The 17,895-nt window shown below is 38.7% G+C and overlaps 2 protein-coding genes across 2 annotated transcripts; one reads left to right on the forward strand and one right to left on the reverse strand.

Annotated features, from left to right (window-relative positions):
* The first annotated feature begins 637 nt into the window (after positions 1-637).
* On the forward strand, positions 638-15,832 carry LOC131791362 (coiled-coil domain-containing protein 150). The gene is made up of 27 exons (XM_059108698.2): positions 638-1,372; positions 2,109-2,355; positions 2,926-2,969; positions 3,147-3,239; positions 3,417-3,649; positions 4,182-4,266; positions 4,714-4,806; positions 4,903-4,971; positions 5,712-5,804; positions 6,297-6,380; positions 6,564-6,614; positions 6,763-6,819; positions 7,242-7,304; positions 7,869-7,997; positions 8,488-8,657; positions 8,992-9,085; positions 9,831-10,000; positions 10,146-10,275; positions 10,579-10,785; positions 11,311-11,379; positions 11,817-11,893; positions 12,232-12,295; positions 12,742-12,828; positions 13,449-13,528; positions 14,568-14,676; positions 14,970-15,104; positions 15,332-15,832. Exons 1-27 carry the CDS (start codon positions 743-745, stop codon positions 15,401-15,403), a joined length of 3,435 nt encoding a protein of 1,144 aa, XP_058964681.2. The 5' UTR covers positions 638-742; the 3' UTR covers positions 15,404-15,832.
* A 635-nt stretch (positions 15,833-16,467) lies between these two features.
* On the reverse strand, positions 16,468-17,404 carry LOC131791355 (melanocortin receptor 5-like). The gene has a single exon (XM_059108689.2). The coding sequence runs from the start codon at positions 17,378-17,380 to the stop codon at positions 16,478-16,480; it is 903 nt and encodes a 300-aa protein (XP_058964672.2). The 5' UTR covers positions 17,381-17,404; the 3' UTR covers positions 16,468-16,477.
* Positions 17,405-17,895: the final 491 nt, after the last annotated feature.

Below are 17,895 nucleotides of genomic sequence, written 5' to 3' on the forward strand. Positions count from 1 at the left end.
ATTTCAATTTGTATTCTGTAGGGTGTTCCTTTTTTTGAATAAGTTCCTACAAGAAAATGTTCTTAACCCTTTACACCCCAACATCAGTATGCATATTCTCCATACTGTCCTCTATACGTTCCTAAGGTGCAGACAAGGAGAATTTGTTTTTATACGTATAACATAAGAGGAAGTTTGAAGGGTACACGATATCTCAAATCTGACAGTTATGCCGATGATTTTGCAACTCTTCAAAGCAATATGAGGCTTCCAGGTTAAATTCTCGTCAGTTAGCACTCCTAACTGGACTGACTCTCCTCAGCAAGGTTATGACAATCCTGTGTTTATCTGGCCTCCCAAGGAGGAAAGATGAGACTTATCTGCCACCTCTTGTTTTCATTTTGCTGTGGCAAAAGTAAAATTAAGGGGTAGAAACTCTACTATGAGCAGGATGAAATAACAAAATTGAAAATTTTGACTTTTTTTTTTTGAATGAGAAGTGGGGAAAAACGAAAACTAAAAAGAGACAAGAAAGAGGAGATTAAAAATTAAAAAAAAAAAGAAAAATCTTTCAAGTCTTGGTACATTATATTTACCATACATGACCCAACTACTGAGATTGAGGCTGAAATCTGATTGGCCCAGTGTAGCAAAAATGGCGGAAATTCCAAAATGGCTGAACGTAAAGGCATGTCACTTTGAAAACAAACAAGATAGGCGAACAAATATGGTTTCAAACTTAAATGGGGATTAGTTCAGTTAGATGATACTTTCAGTGGAGAAAATGAGTCGTAAAGTCATTTCTCCAACGATGCGATCGAGTTCGAATTCATCGCCACAACACACTTTTGAGGTGATGCAGCGTCGGTTACAAATGGCTGAAGAAGAGACGAAAAAGTTAGTGGATCAACTGGCCGATTACGGTTTTAGCAGAGATCGCCCCGAGAATGAAGAAAATGGTAAAAGTGGGAGAATTAATCCCGTTCAACCATTCAAAGCCACGGGATCGATCTCCCCAGAAACAGAAATTCTTCAACGAAATTATGAACAAATGGTTTCAAGAGTTTGTCGCGCTGAAAGTACAATTCAATCATTAAAACTTGCAATGTGTAGTCTTGAGGCCGAAAAGAATCTTGCCATGATAGATAAGGAGCCAGATATGGCGCCTCTTCCTAAAGATACGTACGAGAATGAGATTAAAAAACTTCGAAAGGACTTGCATCGGTACAAAAAAGAATTGGAGACTTGTGAGAAAGAGAAAAAGGAAAGCCAGACTGTGGTGAAGCGACTTGCTTCGGAGCTGGACACATCTACTCAAATTAACGAACAGAATAGATTGAAAATGGAAGAACTCAAGCTAAATAAACAAAAATCAATCAAGAAAATTAACGAGGTAGGTAAAGACCTCAACGATGCCTCTTTGATTTTTTGGTGATATTTGCCGATTCCAAGGCGGCAAAAGAACTTAGCAAGCTTTAATTTGAACTATTCTTGTGGGCCTGTAAAAGTTCAAAGCTATGCTTTTTTCCATGCAGTTTTTTAGCAGTCAGCCATGATGACAGTATTTCCAGCTCCACTTTTAACCTTAATCCCTAAGATCTGATAGTTAATTCTCCCCCTTAGCTGCTTGACATTTCCTTGTAAATGACTTTACTTTTTTACAATTTAATGACAAGAGAGACTAAGAAACATAAAGAATGCCATAAGGATGGTCAGCAAAAGGGTCACAGACCCCATACAAGATTGACCACCTTAAACTTAAGAAAAAAGAAAAAAATTAGAAAAGGGAGTTATGGATATAAAAAAGTAAAACTGATAAAAACTGATAATCGGCATATAAAAATGTATAGAAATATTCAAGAGATTATGAAGCAGCCAAGAAATAAGCTACATGTACTCCCTTCTTAGAACTGAAAAATACTTGGAGCACAACATAATTAGTTACAAGAATTTGATGCACAATCAAGATAACTTCTACCTGATAGGTTAGAGTATTCTCATTAACCGTTAGCTGTATGATTTGGGAATATCATAGAGAGAAGTTACATGTTAATCTCTCCTGGGAGGGCTAAACAGCTGGAGTTGAAGCATGCAAGTCAACATGAAATAATTTTTTTTTTCTCCCTTAGCTTACAGATGAATTAAACAGAGAAAAAGATCTTCGATCAAGTCTTGAAGAATCGCATCTCTCTCTTCTTCAAAGAGTATCAGATATGGAAAAGATTGTAGAGTCTGGACGGGGGGATGTTCAGACATTAGCGCAGGACTGCCAAACACTGAGGAGGGAGGCTGTGTCAGCCAGGGAAGAGTTGGAGAAGGTGCAGCAAGCTAAGGGGCAACTGGAAGTCCTTGTCACTCAACTTCAGGAAGATACAGGTGTAGTATATCCAACTAGATCAACAATGAAATTTTCATCAGCTTGCATTACAAAGCACTGGAGAATTTTCTGTTTCATTGGCAGATTTTTACATAATGTAATTCTCTGATTCATTGATTAAAAAATGAGAAAAGGGTTACAAAACAGTATTCAGCACTTGAATCAATTAGCTTATTCAGCCAGAGCTTATCGCAGTTTCCACTATGATAACATGAAGCAACAAGGAGTATTACAACTCCCCCCTGGATGGGATGCAAGTCCATCCCAAGGTTACCCCCAGCATTTCATCAGGCTTCCCTGACAGTTAGCCACTATCCTTTTGTACTCATGATGGAGAGAGAGTCACTGTGAGAGAGAAGTGTTTTGCTCAAAAACATAACACAATGACTTGGCAAGATCTTGAGCTTGGACCTCTCAATCTGAAGTCCAGTGCACTGACTGCAGGGCCATCAGGTTACTCACTACTAAACAATATTGCTGAATAATTTGATATCATATTATATCAGTATACTGGTTTTCTAACTATTCATAATAATTATGATATATTATTTTGTCTTCTTATTTTACAGTAAACTCTGATTCTCAACTTGCTACTCTGACAGTGGAGAGAAAGGTTTGTCTCACTTTACCAAAGACCAAATTCTCAGAACTAGCATTATAAGAAGTGTTTATCACACAGTAAGGAGAATTACTTATTCATGAGTAAATGGGAGTGATTGGGAGGATGGATACAAGTTAGTGATGATTTAGATGCAGACTTATCAATCGAAGATCTGTTTTGCTCCTATAGACTTTAAATGCAGATGTAACAAAATTCAGGAATGAGAACAAGGAACTGAGACAACAATTTGAAGTTCTTCGCAAGAGTTATGAAGATCTTAAGGTAAAAAGCTGGCTCTTGTAGAATCTGTAGATGTCATTCTCAATATCAACTTGCTTTTCAATGTGGAAAAATTTTGTTAATCAGCATATTGAAGTCAGTTATTGAAAGTAGTACTAAATTAAGCTCGTCTTTCTTTTCATTTAAATTTTAACCAGTTTTCTTGCGCTACAATTTCAGGGAGCTCATGAGAAAATTCTTATGGAACATTATAAAACCAGTGATACACTGAAGACAATGACTGCAGACAACAAAGTGCTTGTCTCACAACACCAGGGTGCTTTGCAACGAGAACGAGACCAGTGGAATAATCGAATGGCTGAACAGGAGAGAGAATTGGAGAGATACAGACATGAAATAGCACAAGAAGTGGCCAGAGAAAAAGAAAAACAAAATCACATGGAAAATGAAAGGTAAACATGAGTTGTCTGCAAGTATTGTGCTTACAATGTCACGTGTCTGTATTATAATATGTCATGCAATTGATAGGATTTGATTTTCCCTTTGATGCCTAAGATTGATTGGTTTGCAATTTCTCCTTACAGATCCTCTTTTAATCAAAGGTCATGAGAATAAAGGAAATGATCACCAAATAAATCCTTTAACTCCCAGAAGTGATAAACATGTGATTTCTTCCCTAAAACATCTATATTTAATCCAGCAAACATGCAGCGAGAATAATCAAACTTGTCAGGTATAAGTTGTTCTCTTGATCTAACACCAAATTCTCATGACTAATTTATAAGGAAATGTGTAGAAGTCAGAGGGAAGAATTAACTACCAGATCTTGAGATTTAAGAAGCTCCTGATTGTCAAATAAATTCACCTTGTCAACACCATTTGGAGAATGTGAATACTTATACTAGGATGAAAGGAGTTACAGTCCTGCATCTAAATGTATGAATTTTTGTCATTCACCTTTTGTTAACCTTTACTTTTATCCAGATATACTCTTAAAGAAGAGATCAATAAGCTTCACAGGCAGCTGTTAGATGATAGAGGGAAGACTGACAGACTGAAACAGGAATTTGTAAGTTTTTAACTGTAAAAAAAGAGCTATTAATTCTATATTTTCTGTATTTACTAGCTTAACTCTTTGCCACCTTAGAGCGACTAGCATCTAATTTCTCCCAAAATATTTCCCCTGAATCCCACAGTAGGGTGAGAAGAACAGAGGAAATGATCACCAACTAAAATGATTGTCAAATAAATTCTCCTTATCAGCACCTTAGGAGATGTATAGAGAACAGTATGGAGAATATAGGGGATGGCATCTTCTGACGTTTCTGCTCTCAAATGAGGCACATACAGTAATCAAGAGTAGTGCTCTTGAAATCAAGTTAAATACGGTGCCTGGATGTTTGATTTCTTTTAATTGTGAGCTGACTTAGTTCTTTATGGCACTTTTCAAGATTTTCTCTCTTAGTGCAACTCCTGAAGCTTTGAGTAAAGTTAGCTTCATATCGCTAATTTTCAGGACAGAGAGGTATTTACTCTACAAGCCAAGATAGAGGAATTGACCAGGGAAAGAGAGAATTTGACCAAAGAAAATGATGTCGTAAGAAATGAGGTACACTCACATGTGCATTTAGAACTTATTATCAGTGTGTGAAAATTAGGCACCAAATAATGGCTGTGTCTTCATAAATTGTCATTGATATTTCAGGTGAACCAAGCTGTTAGCGACTTTTCAAATGAAAGGGACAAAGTTGTTGGAAAACTGAAAGATGCTGAGGTAATTAAACATGAAACTTCAACTTCAGGCTTTTGCTCATCGCTCGCATTTTTCCGCGCCCACAGGGGGCTCGGAAAAATAAAATGCAACTCGCAAAATAACCGCCCCTATTTTATGTTAAACCACCGATCGAATGAGGTGTGTCCCTGGCAATTCAGTGGTACCTATTGTCACAGAGAAAGTGTTATCTTTTAACTTAGAACTTTATTTACACTACTAACACACACAAGCTGGTTTAAGCAAAAAGCATAGATAAAAGTTAAGTTAACCGAGATAAAAAATTATCAACAAAAATGAATACAAACGAAACTAAAGTAAAATACTTACACTGGTTATGCCTAATTACAATCGCGAATAACTTCTATGTTGAAGAAGACTTTCGGACAGAGAACTGCGCCAAGCGCGACTTAAGGTAAAAGAGACTGGCTTTAAATCTAAGAGGACTGCGTTATTACGTGCGGTATGAAAACGCACGAAAACGTTGTAACTGACGAAGAAAAACGATAGCAAACTTAACAAAAAACACCGAGGAGGAAGTATGATAAAATAAAGGGCGAAATAATTAGAAAGCGGTTTAGATCTGACACCTATCGTTGTTCTTGATAGTGGTGAGTTAAGTGTCCTACACAGACACGGAGTCAAGCGCTCTAACCGCTTGGCTACCGCGCCTCTCATGGACCTGTATTTGCACAACTAACGTATTATCGTCTTCTTATTTGCTAAATTTATTTTCTAATCAGGGAGAGATCCATGGTCTGGAAGAATCAAAGAAGTTGCTTGAAGAGGAAAATGAGAAACTACTGGAAAGAATTTGTGCCCTTGAAGAAAAACAGGTACTAATGCAGTCAGGATCCGCCTCACTGCGACATACGAAAACGTGAAGTTTCAAAGAAGTTTCTATGCTTCATCGGATGCGCTCTCGTGAACGATCATCATTTGAGTGCATAGAAGCACTGTGAAAAATATTGACTGACGTTTCGTTTCTCGAGCATTGATTTACATGAAGAACGTTGCCAAGACTAAAATTCTGGTTGCCGTTGAGTGGTCAATTTTTTATTCTCATTGGTGACAAACTAGTCGCAATTTTGGACCTTTGCATTTAATCTCATTGGAGAGTTTCTAGATCAGTATCAATATCTGAGCAAGCAACGCACCTACCCCTCCCCTGACCCAACTACAGTCAACTGTTAACAAGCTAGGTTAATGTTGGGCTAGGGGAGGGGTAGGTTCGCAGTTGCTCAGATACCAACATTGATCCGAGTTTGTGATATTAAACAGGAACAACTCCTCCATATTTTAAAATCTTGAATTATTTTACATTAAAGGTCAGCCAAGGCCAAATTGAGGAAGCTATGAAAGGCATGATGGAGTCGAAGAACAGACTAGCTTTTGAGAAGGGAAGCTTACAGGTAACTGAATATCACGATTGTAAATTATTTAAGCAATTTCTGGTCACTACAGGTTAAAATATGTTCAATGATAAATGTTTGTTACATCATTTGATGAATTTAAATCTTAAACGTTTGCAAGTACATTCCGATTTACTGAAACTCTTAGTTTTTTACTCTATGTTCTTCTTTTACATTCTTCAGTCTCGGGTCGAACATCTTCAGCAAGAATTAAAGTCGTTTGGATCTATAAAGGTACGGGTTACAAATTTGTGTATTAAAAAAATGCAGGGCTCTTCTAAACACTGACGTGTTTAGCCTCGAGCATTTTTTTTGTTGAAGCAGAAAAATAGGACTACGTTCAAAATACTGTGTTTATTATTCAGTTACTGTTTTGTTACAGGCCGAAGCTGAACAGCTCAGAAAGATCAACACTAACTTACAAAACCAACAGAGCAAGGTATTCTGTTAACCTTTAAAAAAAATTGGTTTTTTTAATTTTATTAATTATTTATTAATGTTATTAATTGTTCTGCCCTGTTTGTCCTTCGCTCTTGTCACAAAAAAAATTTTTTCCTTGGACAATTGTCTCTAACTCTCGTAAATGTTGATGTTTTCAAACATTTATTACACCTTGGCTTGCAGAACAGAAGGCGATTTTTGGCTTATTTCAGGCAAGTGGAGGGAGCGTGAGACGAGCGCTAAGAGCGATAAACGCGCGAGTAAAGGAACGCGAAAATTGAATACTTTTCACGCGCATGCCGCGCCCTTCGCGCTCGTTTCACGTGTGACACTCCGCTCGCTCTCGTCACAAACTAACGCCAGTTCAGTTGAAAAACGCACAAAAAAGACATTCTTTGATCTCCTTTGTCTTACTTTTAGAATTTAGTCGAATTGCAGTCATATAAAAGCACAATAAAGAAACTGGAATCGCAGATAAGAGAGGTAAATTAATTTTCGCTCTGATTCTTAGAAATTGTGTACTATTTTTAACAACACACTAAAATGCATTTTCGTAGAATTTGGCATATGATAGATAGCTTATTAAAAATCTTGCAAAATTTTCGTGAGTTTGCAGGGAAAGGGGAACAGTAAATCTGGCTACTTACCACGTTTTTCAGCGATTTTGTGAATCATCAACCCAGTCAAAGGGAGTTATTTGACTGCTTATTATATTTTCAGTCAAAATTGTGAGATTTTGTTTGGGGAATTACAGATTCTATTTTGTGGAGACAATTATATTCGAACATTTCCGAGGACGCTACGGAGATTTCCGGAGGCAATTAGAATACTTCTAACACTACTACCTATTCATTGCTCTGCTTATCGTGGAGGCTTCGCGGAAAGTACGATCTTTCACGAGAATTAAGTTTCCTCGTATTGGCTCTGGTAAAAATCGCTTTGGACAAAACTGTTACTTAAAGCTGTAATGGCTAATTTCCTTTTGTCGCTTGGAATAAGTCGGCGGACATGAGCTGACGTGAGATGGTGGATTTTTCGTTCTTGCAGGGTCAATCAGCACATAGCAGGAAGGATTCTGATCTACGGTCAGTGATCCAGTCCAGAGAGAACGCTTTAAGAGAAGTGGAAAAACTTGTACAACACGCAGAGAGTTTGGAGAGAAAGTACAATGACAAGGTATTATTGAAACAGTCTCTAATGATTCAATTCAATTTTATTTAATGTATAGGAAATGAGTTCAAAAACATCGACGGGTATGCAATCTATAATTATCAGTGCGTTTAGTTAGAGTTCTAAATTAAAACTTTCTGGTCAGATCTATTAGTATTAAAGTTTCATGTAGTCTTCTGAAGGAATCCAGTTTTTTAATTATTGTGGAAAGCGTCCCGAAAAATGAATGGCCTGTTGCGACTAACGTTAACCCTTGAACTCTTGAACAGAATCACCGTTGAATCAAATGTAAAGGTCATGAGAGAAAAAGTAAATGATCACCAATTTAACAGACTCCTGATTGTCAAACAAATTCTCCTTGTCATTACCACAGGAAATTTAAAGAGAACAGTGTGGATAATTTTAATACGTTTGTTGGGGTGTTAAGGGTTAAACGCCCTGAGATTCTCTGGGGCTTCTTTTTTGTTTCATTACTTTGTACTTTGCTTCTTTCCAGGTCGACTCATTGCAGCGGTCGCTGAACGATGCGCGGGAAAACAGTGGGCGGCTGTCCAGCACGATTGAAAGTTTGATGAAGTCACACGCAGAGCTACAGGAAGCTATGGAACGGCTTCAAACTGAAATGGGACAGAAAGACAGCGAGGTTAATATACTTCGGAGGGATAAGTGAGTGTTGTTTAAAAGACGTTAAAGACGCGTTTATACTTCGCAAGTTTTTTCTTAGCAGTGCAGATGGAAATAAATATGACGTGATTTTGCCTGGCAACTTTATAATTTCTGAAAAAGGACATGCCGGTTTTTGAGGATATAAAGTAGCCAAGGAAAATGCACTGTATTACGATTATCATCACTTTGGATGGCATTGAGAAAATAATAGCTGACACAATAATAACAAAACAGTCTAAGAAATCACGCAGGCGTGCAAGCGGGCTAAAATACAGTCTAGCCCTTCCCAAATCTCCATTTTAGCCCTAAGATAGTCGTGTCTGTTGCTTGGCAGGATTTCCTCTCAGGAGCTCATCAAACAACTACAGTACGAGAATGATGCCTTGCAAAGTAAAATCATCTCCATCGAACAAACAGAGCTACAAGAGGTGAGTAGGAGGAACTTTAGCTTAAAAGGTGAAAAACTATCCAATCTAGTTGGAAACATAACTCCTTAAAATATTTTTCATCGCGTTTCTCGCCTATGTAGTCCAGTACATCACCAAAAATTTCTATGTTCACAAAAAATTTAAGAAATTACGTTTGGCTGATAAAAAGGCAAGGCAACTGAAAGCGGTAAAATCATGTTAGGCACAAGACATGAGAATTGTTTCTGATTGGTTAAGGACGTATCTGATAGGTGATTGGTCAGGATGAAGCCCTCGTTCTCATAATTACGCTCTAATCATCATCCCATTTCACGAGCCTCCCCTCTCTGATATGCCTCCCGTCCGTAACTTCAAGTTTCTAATGAACCCTCCCCCCCTCTTCCACCCCTTTCCAGTAAGCTCCTCCCCCCTTCGTTCCCTCTAGTTAACAACTTTAACGTAATGGTGTCTGGAATTTTACAGCATCCTTTTTAAACAAATAAGGCTTTAAGCCAAAGAAATGTGTACTGCATGTGACATTCAATAACTCTGGGCGATCACTAAGGAGAAAATTTACTCTAATTTTAGTTTCCAGGAAATTTCCCCCTCACTCCATCGAGTTACCCTAGTCCCCTGATACATTTCTTCTCTGGTAGCCAGGGGAATTTTCAAGCCCCTGGACACCTGTTTGAGTGTTTTTAGAGAGCGCGTTTTATTTCCCGGTCCTTTTAGTTATTTATCTATCTGATACCGAATAATTTTTTAGCTTAGACCGTTACGTGAAGCGCTCTCCGATGCGCAAGTTGATCGCGAAGGAATGTCAGTCCAACTGGAAAGACTATTGTCAGCGAACAAAGAACTGCAGGATAACATAGAGGTGCTACAGACAGAGTTAGGAAGAAAGCAAGTGGAGTTTGAAAAATTGCTGGAAGGAAGGTGTTTTACAATAATTTTCTCATAGTTCCCTGATCGAAGTTTTCATAGGTAGTGTCAAACTTAGAATCGTCATTTTATTTATGCAAAAGATGTAGAATAATTTTGCTTCTAGGGTCATTCAACTCATAACATTCTCTGTTGCCAGAGATCATCAAATTCGAGAGTCCCGCGAGCAGAAGGCTGCAGAGGTCGAGGAAAGAGTGGAAGAAGTACTTCGAAGAGGACAAAAGGACTTACAGGAAACTCGGGTGAAACACAAGAAAGAAATGTCCAAGGTAAAATTATTTTAACAGGATTCTGTGCAATATTGTAAAACCAAAACCAACGTAACCACAACAACAAATCAGAGCTAAGGAAAATATCACAGCGAGCCAATGAGGATTTGAAGTCAAAACAGACAAAGTGCTCAAGCGCGGGAAAACTGAACGCGGGTAACCAAGTCGCGATTGGTTGTAGTTTTGTACTTGATCGGTCGAGAACGAAGCGTGAGCTTTCTGGACCAATCATTTAATCAAAAGACTAGCCTGCTTAAAGGTAACTCAGAGGATGGTGTCTTTAAAATTTATGTTTCTTTATAGCTAAAGAAAGATCTGGAAGACGCAAACAGTTACAAGAGCAAGTTGAAAGAATCAAACAAAAATCTGGAAGACAAAGTCAAGGAGCTGGAAGAGCAACTTTCCAAGAACAAATCCAAAGTAAAATCACAGAAAGTGCAGCTGGAACAGCTACGAAAATCTCACAAAGCTAAAGATATGGAAGAGGAGAGTGCAAAGAGTAAAACTGAGGTAAAAAATATTAAACTCTTTTTTTTTGGAACTGCCTAAGCGCGGGAAAACGCGGGTGCCCAAGTCACGTGTTGGTTCAGTTTTGCATCTGATTGGTCGAACGGTGGCGAAAGTTTTAATGACCAATTACAGAGCGAAGTAAGGAAAACGATTTTGATGCTGCTCTTTGTTCATTTGTTTGTAACATGCAGAAGTACCTTCAATTTGTAAGAGACGATAACATGTTTACAATGTCTGTATCTGGGACCTGAGAAAAACACAAAAAAAGGAGCTGATAAGCTGGGAAGGAACAAGTAGAGTGTAAGAGATTAAAACGGTCTGCAAATTATGAAATTAAGAACTTTAGGCTAACGTAGGTGCGTGATTGGTCGAACGGAGGCGCAAGGTTTTTTAAGACCACTCACAGTATGGAGTTAGCATAAACACTTCCCTACGATACAATATTAAATTTGCGGCGTACGTTGAAGTGACGACATTCATGTCATCAGGGTTTTGATAATTAATCATAGCTAATTTACTTTTAAGCTATTCAAGAAAGAATTGAACAATTTGGAGCGTGTCAAGAATGAATACATGCGTAAGAACAGTGAACAGGTATGCAAGTCTCATATATGTTATACAAATCGTCCTACCAGAATAACAAATACTGCTAAATAACAGTTTGCGAGTTTGCTGCTAGATAAGGCCACACATGTGCTTGAGTTTGAGTGGTTACTTATGCCCGTAAAGGTTCTTTGAGTTGTGTTTTGTGGTAAAGCAAAGTGGCCTTTTTTATTTGTTAGCAGTGAATTAACTTAAACTGCACCTAAAGTTCATACTTGTTTCGTCGGAAAATCCAGTATCGTTTCGCTAAATTTTCGTGAAAGTCTCGTAAGCGCGACTAAAAGAGAGTTTTCCGACTGAAATTTCGGCTATGGGAGACAAATTCGATCTGACATCACATCGGAACTAACAGTTTCGTGCTAACTACACTATATTGTTGGCTGTTTTTTTAAGTATCTGATTCGATCTCTTTGATTTTGTTGTCGTAGGCCAAAACAATCGGAGAGTTTGTCTCAAAGTTTGCTGATCTACAGACAGAGCTAGATACATTGATCCAAGCACAAAGGTAAGTAAAAAGAAATCAGATCAAGCTAGGCCCGAAAAACTTCAATTCATTTTGAGTGCATTTTTGTTGCGTGTTGGTGAACCAAACCTGAGGTAGTCACAACGGCCAATGCTACAACGAACCACTGAGAAGAACAAGGAACGGATTCAGTAACGCGCAGGAAAACGCGAGTTCCAGAGTTGTAATTTCAGTTTTGAATCTGATTGGTTGAGAATGTAGCGTGAGTCTTCTAGACCAATCACAAAGCGAAGAAGTTAATCAAAGCTCAAGCGTTCCCGATAGCCAATTGAAAACTGCACAAAATATTGTGGTAACCAAGTGCTTGTTATCTTTGACAGAGAAAAGGATGAAGAACTTGAGCAAGAAAAGAGCCGAAGAAAAGAGCTGGAACAACGCTATAAGGTGAGTAATGGAAAAAATTAATTCGAGTAAATTTCTCTTTTAAGATCACAAACTTCAAGTGCCTCTCTGAGATACTTTGCTCGCTCTGATTGACCCAGATGCAACTGAACATGAGCGTTACTTTTTTAAGTTTTCTTGACTGCAATTTCTTCAATTTGTAGTTTACTAGTGAGGTTAATATCACCCTTCAGTCAAAGTGTGGTTTACTTCCAAACAAGTAACAAGAAGGCTTCTAAAGTTTGCCCTGTTCGCTTGACAGATGGCTTCCTTGTTCAGAAGTTAATAGCCCCCAACTAGTTTCTAGTGGAAGTCAAGGGTCGAATCTCGTCAAAACCTGGTCTTTTGTTTGATCGTTTTGGGTGTGCTTTTGAGGATTAGAGTTTGCCGACAGGGATTTGATTTCTAGACACGTTTCATTTGAGTTTGTTGCGTTGATCATACTATAGAAACTTCAAGCACGAGAAAAGGATTTGGAAACATCCAGAAAAGATACAGAAAGGAAACTTGTAGAGGCCAATTTTGAAACAAAACAGGTATGTTTGTCCCTCCACTGATCAAATTTTTTGTAGTTACTTTGTGGACTGAATAAGAGAAATGGCTTGTGCACTGTGTATGTGTTTCATCCTTAGCGCTATATGTACCATTTACGGTTTCTATAATGGAAAGTCTACCAACCCTCTTTTTGTGGAAGATCCACTGTCAAATTGGCAGGGCGCTAGATTTTGATCAGGAGGTCTGGGTTCGAAATCAGGCCGGGTCATTGTGCTGCAGTCTCGGGCAAGACACATTACTCTGCAATGTAACTCTTCACTAAGAGTATGAATAAGAACTGGTGAATTGTCGGGGAAATCCCCCTGGAAATGCCAAGGGTTGGTGAAGTGGAAGGGAGAGAGGGGTAACTTTCACTGGACTCGAACCCACTCAGGAGAAGCATCCATACTATTCGTTCCTTCATGCTACAGAAACATGACTAAGTTCAGGCAACCCTGTGAATCAGATCCTTAAGCAAACGTTTCTTCTTTAACTCGTTAGTGTTATGTTGTAGGTAGCTGCTGGTGATGTTTCTGTTCTTTACAGAAACTCCCTATGGGTTGTTCAAAGTAAGAGCGCCCTCTTAATGATATTTTCTGTTATTCAATGTCTTGTTTTTTAGGTTTCTGAGAATTTGCGCGAAGCTCAAGAATGGTTCAAATCAAAATTTGGAAGCCTACAGGCTGAGTTAGTACGATCAAGGTACGGCTATCAGATGTACAAATAAAATTAAATGGATCTATCTATTTTACTAAGGCTACAAACTCGCTGCGTCGTTTTGTGCACAGTTTACCGTGACCTTCTACCGTCGTAAAATATACAAGAAAAATGCGCTCCAGTACCCTCCCTAAAACGGGAGGAAAATTTTGAGCGCATTTAGATCGAGTGTCTTCAATCAATCAATCATTTGTTTTAACACGTTTCGTCGAGGAGCTAAGAACTCGTTCAAAATACGAACGTGTATAAATAAGATCTATAGTACAACATCATTCCATCTTAAAACAACTCAGTAAATATATAAAAACTAGCAATAAACACATAGAACGTAAAAAGCTAAATCCTAAACTAAAAAATAGCTGTAAAATGTGACCAGAAGACCATAAGACACGTTCTAAAGAGCCGCAATCTTGCAATTTACTTTTGAAGTTATTGACATCCCTTGAAAGACGTACTTGAGAGGGCAAATTGTTCCATAACTTAGTGAACAAGTAAGAGAAAAAAAATGCCTTTTTAACGTTAAAGTTAAAATTAGGCAATTCCAAAGACAAGCCTCACCTCTAAGCCCATACGGTGTATGCCTGTAATTAAAAAGGTTTCCAAGATAAGAAGGTTCCATACCCTTTAAGCATTTAAAAAGAAGCATCAGCGTCTGATTTAAGCGCTGACGATATAAGGATTTCATGCCAGCCATAGTGAGCGGCTCGTCGTATGACATTGACCTCTTATGCCTTATAAAAACAAAACATTGACTCATTATGCTTCTTCAAGGGAAAACCTAATAAATCACAATTACAAATCAGAACAAAGAAGCCAATGAGAACTCGTAAGAAAAAACATAGAAATTGCCGGACGCGAGGGAAGGGCGATTGATTAAAGGTACAATTCGCGTAACTTTTACATCTGATTGGTTGAGATGGTGGCACGAGATTCTTTAGAGCAATCAGAGAGAAAAAATCAACGCAGAAGTCTGAATCTTCTGCAAAGTGTCTTACCATTTGATACGTTTCTTTTTCTTTCGCAGAAAAGTACAGGAGGCGCTCGAAAAAGAAAACAAAGAAAACTTTAAGAAAAGGGATGAGGAAAAAAGAAAAGTTGACGAAGCCACGGAAAAAGCCAAGGAACTTATGAGAGTAAGAAAGGAAGGAAGGAAGGGTTGTTATGATTTTGCGCTATGTTCTGAGATGTTTGGTACCTCAAGCTGCAGCGCAGTCTGCGAGTGCTGTGCGCAGAAGCGTGGAAATTGACTGGCCTTGCTTGATAGCAAAACGCCAGTTCAACGAGACTCAGTTTTGTCACTTCTTATAACTGTCATGTAACATTAACGGACGGAAATGTTTAGCTCTAACAATTGGAGGAAGGCCCAAGTGAGCTCGACTTCAAGACACCTGTTGCTGCATTAGCTGATCCATGTTTCTCTCCGCAGGCGAGCCGAATGACCATCAGCAAACTGGCCAGTGACGTGGCTGAAAATCACTGGGAAACAAAAGGAATGAAACATGCTTTACAGGCCGAGAGGGACTATAACCTAATGACGACACAAAAGTTGGAAAGACTTAAGGTAAGAACGATTCACATACTGGAGTAGGAACGGGGTTGCGAAGTGAAAGAACATGCAAAAGCAATGTAAGCCGGTGATAAATAAAAACTAATTCTGGCGTAAGAAGAGGAGTTGTCGAGCCTTACCGAAGGTGTTGCGCATGTCTTTTTCTCTCAAACAATCTACACTTCACTTACTGAGTCACCTGTTATTTCTCTCATCTATTCTTATTGTTTCTAACGCCACAGGAATCTACTTCACGGCAGATGGAAGGCTTAGCGATGGAGCTGGACACCTTGCGTCGGTCAACACGAAGATGACAGCGGTATGCCATCTTTGTTGTCAGACATGAATAACGTAGCGTGATCTTACGTGATCAACTGGAAGGCGTTATCACGCGTTACTTAAGCGGAAATAGTTCGTTGCCAAAAAATACTCATATATTTATTCAGCTAAACTGTCTAAAAAGTAAAACACAAGTTTGTACAGTTTTTGTCTACAGTTTCAACGGAACAGCAGTGTGTACTTATCAACTTGTATCTCATACCTGGTAATGTGTAAATATATTTATTTTGATAAACAGCGCAAGGTCTTATTTTTATATCGGAGAGACTACTTAACAAGGTTTAAAACGTCGTAACCAGTCATAAGAAATAAAGCCTTTGCTATTTTTAGGTAACTGAACTCGAGATATGTAGGTAAGAAGTGGTTTCCGAAATATTTATTCTTCTATCTGATTTTGAATTAAAACTAAAATGTTTCCAATGAGTTTTCACCATGTGCAATTTTTTTAAAGTACATCCTCAACCTATTCGTCAAAGACCTTCCTCATTCACTGTACTGACCCAGTCAGTATTTCTATCTGATCTAAAGTAACTAAATTGATACAATCGTCACTGATTCTCTTTGGTTATTCTCGGAAAGGACAGAGTCGTGTGCCAAAAATTCCTAATAAAATCTGTGCGGAAAAAGTAGAATACTTTTTCTCGCATTGGTGTGACACAACGATTGGCTATTGACACCATTGAGGTTTTGGATTCTCTCTCGAAATGCGCTCTTTTGAAAATATTTGAATCTGAGGTTGTGTGACAAAAAGTCTTTTGAATCCAGAAATTCCATACCCCAAGAGGAGTTAAGGAATAATTGTGAATCCGATTCTTAGGAAACGCAATTAAGTAAAAGAAAAAGAAAAAAAAAAGGAAGCATCGAATCCCTAAAGAATATATGCGCAGCGACTGTTTCTCTCGCAAATATCTGGTCGATATAAAACCCCGCGAAACCATGTAATCCCCAAACTCCTACACTTCCGCCCTCCCCCCCCCCCCCCCCCCGTCCCTAAATTACCTTTAATATACAGCCATTTTGGTAAACTACACACCCGAATAATACTTTGTCTAACTAGAATAGCAACATCGTTTGACAGTGTCTTTCACTGCTTGTCTGACTTCTCTGATCTTCCAACAGTAAAGAAACGGGTTGAGACTGGAATTGAAGAGCACAAGTGTGCCTGTGTACAGCTCCCCAGCAAAAGCTGCCGATCTAAAAGTGTAAGTGAAAGCTCTCGGAAGATAACATGCAACTAATGTTATTTGGATCCAGAGTGCTGCAGAAACTGTCTTACGGTATCGAACAATGTTCAAAGGAGTTCCTTCTCCGTTTGGCTGCCAGGAGTTGGCTGTCATTTGCACTTGGTGACGGTGCAGACGAATGAAGATCTTCGCGTAACAAAAAAATGAAGTTATTAAACACAGCCCTATTACTCCGGTCTTCACGTTGGTGAAAATTTCGAAATTCCAAAAACGTTCTGCGAAAGCGACTGCAATAGCCACAACGCAGAAGCAGGTTAAAATTGAACCAACTCGTGTTATTGTTACAGTGTGTCTGTATCGCAGGCCCAGTTTCAGCGCAAGAAGTCTGTCCACACTCACAGCTGTTACTGTCAACAAAGACACTCCACCGAAAATTACGCTGAGGAGGCTTTCCCAGATATTAAAGGGCGAGCACAAATTTCGCACTTCGTACATCTTGAATAGCAACTGTGCGGCAAACATCGGGTGAGATATCAAACCAACGCAAAGATCTGTAATTGCAAGGCAACGAAGCAAGAGCTTGGACGGCGGATGCAGCGAAGACTCCTTGTGAAGAGCGAAGAGGATCAGGACATTCCCTAAAGTTGCAGCAACGGAAAGGAAAATGTTGACTGATGCAAGAACTATGTAATGAAATCCTTCGAGTTTATCAGCTTCACAAAAATCCTGCGTCGTTGTGGGCTGCCTTTGTTCAGTAAAGTTTGTCATCTCTTCAATAAGTGAAAACGACAATGTTGCCCTATCGTAAAAATTTAGAGACTGAACGCGAAGTCTCGGTGCCGCGTAATAAATGACTCAGCAAAAACAAAAGAAAACCGTTAATAATTAGCGTAATATCAGGGCAAGGTTTATGAGCATTCATATCCCCTAGCAAAATTATTTATAACACGGCTAACTTAGGAAGCAGGTGATATGAATCGAATTCTGTGTTATGGTTGGTGACCCGAGCAGGTACTGTCTAAACTGGGTTATATCTATCACGATTTTATCGCAATGGAATTGCAATGAAATCGCAACCAAACAAAAAAAAAGTAAAATACAAGCAGTATTTATCTAACAGTTTTGTGGCGTAAAGTTTGTTCTGCATATCGACCTGTTCTTGGCCAATATCCAGCACTTTCACTTCCCGCGTGGTCAAAAACACTCACATATTGGACGCACATTTTACCCTAAAATATCCTGGAAGCATCCGCTTGTAAACGTTTTACAAGCAGAATCATCGA

The sequence above is a fragment of the Pocillopora verrucosa genome, chromosome 9, assembly GCF_036669915.1.
Source record: "Pocillopora verrucosa isolate sample1 chromosome 9, ASM3666991v2, whole genome shotgun sequence".
In the NCBI taxonomy this organism is placed as follows: domain Eukaryota; kingdom Metazoa; phylum Cnidaria; class Anthozoa; order Scleractinia; family Pocilloporidae; genus Pocillopora; species Pocillopora verrucosa.